This window comes from Entelurus aequoreus, linkage group LG04, assembly GCF_033978785.1.
Source record: "Entelurus aequoreus isolate RoL-2023_Sb linkage group LG04, RoL_Eaeq_v1.1, whole genome shotgun sequence".
Taxonomy (NCBI): Eukaryota; Metazoa; Chordata; class Actinopteri; order Syngnathiformes; family Syngnathidae; genus Entelurus; species Entelurus aequoreus.
Genome location: NC_084734.1, coordinates 63998454 through 64011039, shown reverse-complemented (window position 1 = coordinate 64011039; position 12586 = coordinate 63998454). Strand labels below are relative to the sequence as shown.

General features: G+C 37.4%; 1 protein-coding gene across 1 annotated transcript in view; it reads right to left on the bottom strand.

The window, feature by feature from the left end:
* The window catches only part of LOC133649218 (AF4/FMR2 family member 2-like), a 277314-nt gene that overhangs the window by 64959 nt on the left and 199769 nt on the right, over window positions 1-12586 (bottom strand). The window contains exons 11-13 of the mRNA XM_062046050.1: window positions 3699-3816; window positions 666-771; window positions 405-558 (exon numbers count right to left, since the gene is read on the bottom strand). Of these exons, the coding sequence (XP_061902034.1) occupies window positions 405-558; window positions 666-771; window positions 3699-3816 (378 nt within the window). The remainder of the gene's footprint in view (window positions 1-404; window positions 559-665; window positions 772-3698; window positions 3817-12586) is intronic.

Here is a 12586-nt window from a genome sequence, read left to right as displayed (position 1 = left end):
TCTCCATGAGCGTACAATGGTGCATTACTGCAGCAGTCTAATTCGGGCTTTTAAAAAAAAAAAAAAAAAAACATTTTGATGGTCTCAATTACAAAATAGTTTTGTTTTTTTTACAAATCGCGGGTGGCCTTGGAACGTAACTTTCGCAAAAATTACGGATCTACATCCATCCATTCATCCATTTTCTACCGCTTGTCCCTTCCAGGGTCATGGGGGAGGGGTGCTGGAGCCTATCCCAGCTGCATTCTGACAAAAGGCAGGGTACACCCTGGACAAGTGGCCACCCCATCGCAGTTTGGATCTACAGTAACCCTTAAGTTGAGCGTTTTATAAATCTAAAATGACGCTTCCTGTTGCTCACCTAACATTTGGTGCTCTGTAAGACAAATACATGCAGTTCCTACCAGAATGTTCCCCTGGCATCTTTGTGCTCTGCTGTTGGCAACGTGGGAAGAATGGTGGTGCTGATGGACACGCAGGCTTTAATTTTGGCAGCAGAACCCACTCCTGCTGCTTCACTTCGCTGTGTGAAAGGCTCCTGAATTTTGGTGACAGAACCTGAGAGGTGGACCATGAGAGCAAAACGTTTACAGATCAACCTAAAGCATCTTAAGCAGCATCATTAAACCACAGGCACTCTTACATAACTGGACTTGTCTACCAACCTGTGGCATGGTGATCTTGCTGTGGGGTCACCAGAGGTTTGGTTTGAGCTTGGACTTTGTTCAACCAGCTGTCTAGCTGCCACTTGTCGGTGGAAGACGGCTCAGGCTACAGGATAAAACCCAACATTTTCATGAAAACTTATTTTTCAACTCATCATTTTATGAAGATCACATTTAAAACAATTAGAGATACATAACTACAATAGTGGGCATTGTGTGTGTTTCAAGTTATTGCATGTTTGAAACTAACCATGCGAGTTACAACAACACAATTTGATCATTGCATGTGTAACAATTAGAGTTGTGAATTTGAACAACACACGGTTTAATTATACTCCGATTCTTTTCAGGATCATGTCTTCATTCAAAACAACTTTTGACAATACATTAATTATTATATAAATTACAATAAAACCTTTTTAAAATGTATTCCAAAAGTTCCTCTTGACTGCTGACGTATGACATATATGTGCAGCGAGAAAACGCAAAGACTGCCTAAAAGACTACAAATGTTTAATTGATTCAGAATTGTTATGAATAAATATCACATTTGGATGTGAATCGATCATTTTCTGGCACTTTTAATAACAATTCACAGCAATCTGCAGTACAGATACACTCAAGGCCAAAATATTAGGTACTGTACATTTGCTACAACCCTGACACTGTCAGAGAATAACTTATTTAATGATATGTTAATTATTGTGGTTGTGGTTTGCAATTGCATCGAACTTTTGGCAACACCGAAAAGAGAAAATACAAGAAACAGCTCAGAGTTTTATGGGATTTAAAAATCTGTTCCAATGCAAACTATAACTGACATGACCTATGCGACAGTTGTGGACTTGTGTTGTTTTTTTCCCGTATGTGTGGTATTTTTGTGCCTGTCCAGCGCTCTTATTTTGTAATGTCCCTTCCCCTGTCTGCTACTGAGCGCTGGCTTCCACACCTGTTCTTGGTTGCCAATCAGGCTCCCATTTATGCCTGCTCGGTCTTCCAGACAGGGTTGGATCATTGTCTCCTGTAAACTTTGTTCTTTGTGCACTGTGAGTGGCGTTTTCCCTAAGACTACTTCTTTGTTTGAGCACTACCGAGCTGCACACGCTCTCATAGCGTTACCCGGTTAGTGTTTGTTGCTAAATTAATGTGTGCACTCCCTAGCTGCACTTACCTTTGTTATTAAATATTATTTCCCTTGCATTCTGACTGACATCTCTGCGTTTCAGGGGTCACGCCGCAAGCTACGCTTCCCCTCTCGTTACATCAACCCCAATTACAAACATCTTTTTCCAATTATTATTTTCTCACTCTCTTTGTAATTGCAGAATATTTGATGCGTTTCATGTCTGGTGTGACATCAGCATTTGGTGGAGCCGTCAAAGTACAGTGGTACCTCTGTTTTTGTGCACCCTTCTTTGCATATGATTAAATTGTTTACGAATATTTTTGCCACATTAACAATATTTTTCGCATTAACAATATTTATTTAACAATATTTATTTTTGGAAAAATTGTGTCATGACAGGTTTGTACTTGTGTTTACCGTATTTTTCGGATTATAAATCACATTTTTTTTCAGTTTGGCCGGGGGTGCGATTTATACTCTGGAGCGATTTATGTGTGAAATTATTAACAGATTACCGTAAAATCTCAAATAATATTATTTATCTCATTCACGTAAGAGATTTGGCGTATATCAGCAATCGTCACACGCACACGTCAACCAATAAAAATTTGGCGGGGGCGGGTCATGGCAGAAGTGCATTATGAAAAAAAAGATGCTACCTGCTACTACTTCCGTACCTATGAAAATTGATCATTTCAACATTGGCGGTAACTTATAAAAGCTGAGAAGGGCTGAACAAAAATGGCACCGGAAAATAAATCATATTCTGCAGGTTACAAGCTGGAAGTAGTGAAATATGCAGCAGAAAACGGCAATCGAGCAGCAGAAAAAAGTTTGTTGTAAGCGAGAAACTTGTAAGGGACTGGCGAAAAGCGGAGGCTACTCTTACTGAAATGAAGAAAACTAAAAAAGTTAATCGCGGGCTAAAAGCTAGGTGGCCACAGCTCGAGGAACGAATTCACAGAAGTTGTCAGAGTAGTTTAGAAGCGACACAGAGGAAGAAAATTTCATCGGATTTAGCGATTAGGAGTGACAGATTGTTTAGTAAACGTATAGCTTGTTCTATATGTTATAGTTATTTGAATGACTCATACCATAATATGTTACATTAACATACCAGGCACGTTCTCAGTTGGTTATTTATGCGTCATATAACGTACACTTATTCAGCCTGTTGTTCACTATTCTTTATTTATTTTAAATTGCCTTTCAAATGTCTATTCTTGGTGTTGGATTTTATCAAATAAATTTCCCCCAAAAATACGACTTATACTCTAGTGCGACTTATATATGTTTTTTTCCTTCTTTATTATGCATTTTCGGCCGGTGCGACTTATACTCCGGAGCGACTTAAAATCGGAAAAATACGGTACTTTCTTTGTGCTTGGTGTTGTTTCTGTTCCAGCATTCTTGTTTTCATGTGTGCCTCTGTCACCTGTCCTTTACTGGCAATCAGGACACACTTGTGCTTCAGGTTGCTTTGTATGTCTGTCCTGTTCCTTGGTTGTTGCTACCTTGACAAGTGTACAACTTTTTGTGCTCTTTCTATCTGCTAAGTTCTCATTCGCTCTCATCAAATACATTTTTACCTGCGCTACACCTGCTGCCTCTGCATCCTGGGGTCAATCTTCAAGCTTCCCCTTGCACAAACCTGACAAATCGTTTCAGTTTTCCTACGATTCGGTTTTCGAGGTATAACCGTATATGAAAAATAATTGACTTCAACGCTGATTCAGTAAGTAATATTTTAGAATGACACGACCAGTCCAGATGGTGCCTCAGATACATCAACATGAGCGCACCATAACCCACACATGGTCACGCATTCACTGTTAGAATGAAAACTGTCAATATGTATTGTTGTGTGTTTTGTAGCACATTGTTAACACACTGGCTTGTCACTGTACCTCAGGGGAGTTGGTGCGGGCGGCCTGGTTATACTCGCTGTCACTGGAGCTGCTCTCTGATTCGTCTGTGTCCGACTCCGAGCTGCTCTCCGATTCACTGCTGCTCCCCGATGCGCCACTTCAGAGGACACACGGGAGACAGATTTAATCTACATGTCACAGAGTCACAAAACAACAGACAGCGCTAAATTCAATAGGCGAGAACGATGCTCATTCAAGTTCTCTTGTCATCACTAACAGGGTCGCATCACACTTCACCCACTCATTCTCTCACAATGAACCACCTGCTCGGCGTATTCCCTCAGCTAAGACACAATTCAGGTTCAATTTGAACCAAAACGATGGTTTACTTCATTTGCTAAATGCTTTCCACACCAAAAAATACGTCAATTATTTATCTACCTTTTTTGCAATAATACAGTAATTAAATATGGTGCAGATGCATTATCAAGTTACTCAAAAATAGAAATTCAGCAAAGTCCAACTTGAAGCCAAGATTTAGTCTTGATCATTTATTATAACCTTATATGTCTTTGTCCATGTCACAAGATTCAAACTCAAGGTCACATTTGGCCAGCCACAAAAGCATACACATATGTGTCAAAGTATTTCATCATTTTTGCAAAATGTGTTTAAATTTTGACAGAAAATAACTGCACTGAGGTTCTTCTTAACTCAATATTATTGGATGCAAAAACACATTCTAAGCTTGCTTTTGTCATTAGAAGCCTTTATGAAAAATTAACTGAACTTTAATATCTGCATGTCACCTTGACTTGTGTGTGCACAGCAATTTTTCCACCCGTTTTTTGCCACACGATATAATAATCATCAAATGATAGGGGCAATTGTGCAATAACATCAAGTGACGATCATACATTTACAGTTACAAGTGGCCGACTGAGGGCAGTCATAACTGCCATTTGGCCTACGATGAAAATGAGATTGTCACCCTGGTAGGTTAAACACCTGGCTTGCAATCCTCTGCTGGAATGCTGGGGGCTTTTTATGGAGATAAACTGAGTAAGCAACCACAACTCTCATTGACCAATTAGCTATTTTAACTGCCATTGTGGCGAGCAAATGATGGATGTTAAAGAGTTTAATTGGAACAGTCACCTAAAAATGGTGATCTGACATCAAAGAAGAATGCCTTTTTGAAGGCTTTACGTCAGCAATATTCAAACGGCGGCCAAATCCAGCCCAGGTTACTTTTAAAACTTGGGAGACAAACATTTTTGTAGCAAATTCCTAAAAACTTTAGAGTGCTCCTGTTGTACAGAGAAACTTGGACCACATTTCTTAGTGTTTGTTGTTTTTGTGTGTATACTTCTTGTGGGTTTTACTTCTTTAAACTGAATTTTGTATATTATTTACAATGACAATAAAGGAATCTTATATATATATATATATATATATATACACTACCGTTCAAAAGTTTGGGGTCACCCAAACAATTTTGTGTTTGAGCCTTCATTTCTAAGAACAAGAATAGACTGTCGAGTTTCAGATGAAAGTTCTCTTTTTCTGGCCATTTTGAGCGTTTAATTGACCCCACAAACGTAATGCTCCAGAAACTCAATCTGCTCAAAGGAAGGTCAGTTTTGTAGCTTCTGTAACGAGCTAAACTGTTTTCAGATGTGTGAACATGATTGCACAAGGGTTTTCTAATCACCAATTAGCCTTCTGAGCCAATGAGCAAACACATTGTACCATTAGAACACTGGAGTGATAGTTGCTGGAAATGGGCCTCTATACACCTATGTAGATATTGCACCAAAAACCAGACATTTGCAGCTAGAATAGTCATTTACCACATTAGCAATGTATAGAGTGTATTTCTTTAAAGTTAAGACTAGTTTAAAGTTATCTTCATTAAAAAGTACAGTGCTTTTCCTTCAAAAATAAGGACATTTCAATGTGACCCCAAACTTTTGAACGGTAGTGTATACATATATATATATATATATATATATATATATATATATATATATATATATATATATATATATATATATATATATATATATATATATATATATATATATATATATATAGGCAGATCATTGCATTGACATTTTAAGCTTGCTAGCAAAGAACACTGGGCTCCAAAACTTGTGATTTACATAACTGAGGCATTCCTCAAGGCACCCCTTTAAGTCCCTTCCCTTTTTAGCACTTATAAATGTTTTTCGCAATGTGATTTTAATAACTAAGGTGTTGCTATAGCTTGATTGTTTCAGAATCCCACAACCCCAACACCTCCACTAGAGGATTTAAGGACTTATTACAACAAATTCAATGTATGCATTTTGGTGTCATTTAATATGTTTGATGACGTTTGTTTATTTCACATTAAAATATATTTCTTATATGAAAACAACTTATTGCGCCTTGAGCCAGAGTAAGTGCAGCCTCTCTCCAATGAGTGCATCTTCGGCGCTAAAAAAAAGGGTTTTATTGTTCGTAGATGCACTGCAGGACTGCTTCTAAAATGCCCATAAAAAGTGGTACATGTCTCCTGTATGTTTGAAAATTTTGCAAAACGCAACAGGTAGGATGATAAAATAAACGTGAAGTAAACGAGATAGGCTTCATGGTGATGCCACATATAGTACACACAAAATACTCATTTAAATAAGGCGGTCTGCACCACTTTACAATTGCACATGCAGTGTTAGTAAATCGCACGCAACGCGCCCACTAATAGTACATTCTATTTTATAGATTGCACTTACTGTTTAGCGCTTGGTGTTTGGCTCTTAATAAATCAGACCCGAAGTGCCTTAAAAATATTGAAAAAGAGTAACAATCGATAATTAACATGAATATTGTTTTTCTTGCGCCTTCAGTTTTATATGGTTCCAATCTCCATAATTCTGGAAAAAAATAAGTGGGGATGAGACACTATGTCAGGGGTCCCCAAACTTTTTGACTCGGGGGCCGCATTGGGTTAAAAAAATTTGGCCGTATATCATACTTGCCAACTCTCCCGTTTTTAGCGGGAGACTCCCGGTATTCAGCACCCCTCCCGATAACCTCCCGGCAGAAATTTTCTCCCGACAAACTCCCGGTATTCAGCCGGAGCTGGAGGGGGCAGCTCAATGCGGACAGGCCTGTTCTCACGTCTGCTTTCCCACAATATAAACAGCTTGCCTGCCCAATGACGTCATAACATCTACGGCTTTTAGAGAGTAGAGTGCACAACTGCGCACACAACAAGGAGACAAGCAGAAGAACGAGAAAGTTACAGACATGGCGACGCCGTCGACGAGCAAGATGAAGAAATACGCTTGCAAGTTCCAAAACGAATGGAAACAAGAATTTCAGTTCATCCAGGACAGTTCGCAGGGGAAGGGGTATGTATGTTGCCTGTACTTTTTGTAGAACAGACTTCTCCATTGAACACGGTGGCCGAAATTATATACTCATTCATGAACGGAGAAGTTAAACAGGACAATGCTGCCATCTACTGGATAGCCTCCGGAACACTGAAATTCAAGTATTTATTTTATTTATATGTATAATAAAATAAATATATATATATATATATATATATATATATATATATATATATATATATATATATATATATATATATATATATATATATATATATATATATATATATATAATAATGATAAATGGGTTATACTTGTACAGCGCTTTTCTACCTTCAAGGTACTCAAAGCGCTTTGACAGTATTTCCACACATATATATATATATATATATATATATATATATATATATATATATATATATATATATATATATATATATATATATATATATATATATATGTATATATATATATATATATATATAGCTAGAATTCACTGAAAGTCAAGTATTTCATACATACATATATATATGAAATACTTGAGTTGGTGAATTCTAGCTGTAAATATACTCTCCTCTTAACCACACCCCATCCAGACCACGCCCCCCCCCCCACCTCCCGATATCGGAGGTCTCAAGGTTGGCAAGTATGATATATATGCTAAATTAGCCCTATAGTGTGTGAATGTGAGTGTGAATGTTGTCTGTCTATCTGTGTTGGCCCTGTGATGAGGTGGCGACTTGTCCAGGGTGTATCCTGCCTTCCGCCCGAATGCAGCTGAGATATGCTCCAGCACTCCTGCGACCCCAAACGGGACAAGCGGTAGAACATGGATGGGATGGATATATATATATATATATTATTCCTCGCACACAAATTGACTGAAAGAGCGCGCGGCCCGACACTGCGGTGCGATGATGTCACGTTATTGATGAGAAAATGCATTTTTGGACAGTATGATTTGCCTGAGTGGCTAGGAGAACCAGAGAGTAACAAATGGTAGAAAATGGATTAGAAAGGACAAATAAAAAAATACAAAAAAATATATATATTTTTTTTGGGTAACACTTTAGTATGGGGAACATAGTCATTAATTAGTCGTTTATTTAAGTAACAAAGACTTAATTTAGAGTTATTTGGACACTAGGGGAACATATAAGCGTTAAGGTTAGGGTTAGGGTTACTAATAAGCAATAATTCTGAGGTTATTGAGGGAAGACTCTTAGTTACTGGCTTAATGGTTGTGTAATAAGGCCATACAGAATAAGGCATACTTAATAATGACTAATTAAGAGCCAATATGTTACTAATTTGCATGTTAATAAGCAACTAATTAATGTTGAATATGTGTTCCCCATACTAAAGTGTTACCTTTTTTTTTACTTGGGACTTCCCGCGGGCCAGATTTTGGACGCAGGTGGGCCGTATCTGGCCCACGGGCCGCAGTTTGCGAACCACTGCACTATGTAGTTGGCTAAAGCAAAACAAAAAAGCATTCATAACAAAATATAATCACACATCCAGAGATAATTGCCGAAAATCAGTCTTTAGAAACCAGTTCAATTATCTTTACCAGTGCTTTCACTGGTTCATCTTGCCTCCCCAGTCTTCTGAAAATGGTCTCCTAGAGGCTACATACCCGCTCGACACAACTTAAGAACACTTAAACACAGAAAAACACAAGCTCACACAAATAGCCAAAGTGTGTACTTCTTGTGCTGTTTGTGTCAGTGTGTGTGTAATTTCAGTTCAAGGCTGCCGTCACAGCAGGCACCAATCTGTGTGAGCAGTCAAGCAGCAAATCCATCAACTGTTCCTCAGGCAACACACGCACACACACACACACACACACACACACACACACACACACACACACACACACACACACACACACACACACACACACACACACACACACACACACACACACACACACACACACACACACACACACACACACACACACACACACACACACGCATGCATAATGATTTCTTCTATCATTTCTCATCTCTTCTCTTTGTCTCTCCCCTCCTGTCTTTCTCTTTCAATTTCAATTAATTTTTCTCTGAGTTTGCTCTCAGAGCGTCACATGGTGTTTAACTCATTGAGTTGTTCCCAACTGATGAGTCGAAGCCCAATTTTTTTCTTATTTGAATTTTGAGCCCAAAACAGCTGAATGGAGTTTAAGATGACATAAAATCTCTACATTAGATTTGTTGTGTGTGCTTATTCACTCATTATTACTATACAAGAATGAGAATTCCGTCAAATTTAAATGACAATTCTGTTTTTGCTCTATACATTTGAATTTTGGGTAACACTTTAGTATGGGGAACATATTAATTAGTTGCTTATTAAAGTAACAAAGACTTAATTTAGAGTTATTTGGACACTAGGGGAACATATAAGGGTTAGGGTTATTGATAAGCAATAATTCTGAGGTTATTGAGGGAAGACTCTTAGTTAATGGCTTACTGGTTGTATAATAAGGCCATGAAGAATAAGGCATTAATAAGTACTTAATAATGACTAATTAAGAGCCAATATGTTACTAATTTGCATGTTAATAAGCAACTAATTAATGGTGAATATGTGTTCCCCATACTAATACTGATACCATTTCCATGATCACTAGTGGTAATGGTGTGGCTATGTATGTGTGTAGTGTGCATATGTATGTATATATCTATAATTTATGTATATACAAGTTCATTAAGTTTGTACATAGAGTTAACAGGTAGTTCTAGCTCAGAGTAATTTATGATTTAAAGAAAAGGGCTGGGATTAAATAAGTGTAAACTTCTTCTCACTCCTTTTCAAATATGTAAAAAAAAAAGAAAAGAAAAAAAAGAAAGTCCAATGCTCATTTGTTTTCGTTTTTTATTCTCTATTGTTTTCATTTTGTTATAATGGCTGTCAAGGCTATAGCACTGTATTGGATCAGGTTTGCTCTTGTTTTTATGCATATTTGAAAGAAAAATATATCAATCAATCAATCAATCAAAAGTGTTACCGATTTTTTATTTTTTATTTTAATCTGTTTTAGGGCAATAAATGTCTTTGAGCAGGGTGTCCAAAGTGCAGCCCAAAGGCTGTTTATGGACTGCAGTTATATATTTTATACTGGCATTATATATATATATATATATATATATATATATATATATATATATATATATATATATATATATATATATACACAGTGTATATATATATATATATATATATATATATATATATATATATACAGTGTATATATATATATATATATATATATATATATATATATATATATATATATATATATATATATATATATATATATATATATATATATATATATATATATATATATATATATATAGTATTGTAGATACTGTGGTATTGTGGTTTTGAAATTAAAGTCTTCCCAATAATGCAGTGATGTGTGACGGCATCAAACGAAAACTTGGTGGATGTAGATTTTTTCATTTTTTTTTCATCAGTTTTGCCTTGGTCAGTCTGAAAGAACTACACCTCTCAAAATCCTCTGCGCAGTGCGAAACCGGCAAGATGGGGAGGCGTGCAACACCTTAAAGCGGAGAAAAAGAGGAAGCATGCGGGAGAAGTGTGTTCGTAGTAGATACAAGGAAGTGTTTTTTTAAGACATATCATGAAAATTTCTTTAAAATCTGCCCGTAGCTTTTTGAGTTATGTAGCTAACAGACAAAAAAAACCCTGGTAAAAACCATAACCTCTTTAGCGTAGGTAATTAAGTCTGCGTACTGCTAAGCAAAGTGGGCCATCTTTGTCTCGAGCGTTTCTAAACCCACACAGAGCGGAGGGAAACTGTCCGGTGGGAGCACAGACACCGCACACCGCAGGAAATACGAGTAAAACGAGAAGCCACTTGATAAACCATCACTCTGGATATATATTTGAAGCCAACAATGCTGATCATCAATTTGTGAGGTATCTACATGATTAAAAGTAAAATTGTCAGTAAACTTTTCTAAAAAAAACCCAGCATTTTCCAAATTGATATAAAAAAAGTGTCCACTGTAGAGGACACTGCTTCTCAGAAAGTAAAAGTTGAAAGACACTAAACTGAACATTATTGTTTTACACTTGCTACACTGGATGTTTACTCGTTAGTAAACCCTTTATCAGGTAACGGCTGTATTCGGAAGATTTGTAGTGACTGGCATGAGTTGTGGTGAGTTGTGTGTGTTGTTACAGCAAGTTACCTAAATGATGGCAGTGATACGGCGGATGTGTTTGTCCTTGACCACAAGCAGGTCATTACAATATTGTAATGTCGGAAGGACTTGACGCTAAACATCCCAGCAAGCGTCCCTAGTTCTTAGAATTACATGATTATCAACAGTGTTCATTTATCCCCCATACTACTATAGCTGCCTTGTGCGTGTGTATTTACCCATGTTCTCTGTTATGGTTGTAGTGTTTATTTCTTTACGACACAAGTTAGATTATGTTGAGTAATGACTTGCCTGCATTTTCCAGTATTCTGTTAATGGGGAACTGCACTTTCTTTAAATTGTTCCTATCGTCCACAATCATTATGAGAAACAAGAAGACAAAGAAACGTTTTGGTTTTTTTCGCTTTCTAATATATACAAATCGGCTTGTTCTAGGTGGCTAGCAATGCAGCTAACGGAAGCAATCATTTCTACCTCTAAATCATTTTAAAAATGCCAGGCCAGCCTAGGGCGCATTCCAATGCGCCCTCATCTGTGCGCTCTGCTGATTGCGCCTCCAAGAGCGCACCTGCGCGTGTCAGTCCTGCTGCAGTCAATCACCGGCAATCAGCACACCTGACGTTGAGCAGAGGTCCTGCCTTCAAAAGCCTGCACAACCTGTTATCCTGGGCCAGAACGTAATCTTCTATTCGTGTACACAAATCCCCGTTCCTGCGTGACAAGCTGTGCGTCTCATCTTCCTTGTTTGTTCCCCTCTGGATTCCGGACTGCCTCCCTCGATCCTCGACCTCCCGCTTGGACACGGACCTTTTGACGCCTCGCAATACTCCCGACAACCTGCCTGTCTCACAGACATTCGAGCCTGTCTTTTCCCCTCCAGTACTTCTGCCTCTCGCTCAACACACAACAATTAATTCCCACACTTAGTCACACACCATACACACTCTTAGATTTTGTCACACTACATTCTCTAGTTTGTTTATTATTATTGTTTGTTATCATATATATATATATATATATATATATATATATATATATATATATATATATATATATATATATATATATATATATATATATATATATATATATATATATATATATATATATATAGTGTATATGTATATAATAAATCATAGAGCTAAACTACGACCTCTTTGTGGTCTGTACCGTCTACTCCCCCCAGTACATAACAGCTGTAGCAACATTGTTATTGTAAGAGTGAACACGAAGGAACTTTTCTATCATAGTAACCACATCGGCGTGCTACGGTATTAGTCGTAAAAGCTAACTATGGCAAGAGATAAGCTCGCTTCTACGTCAGCACGAAATGCGTTTGAGTTTG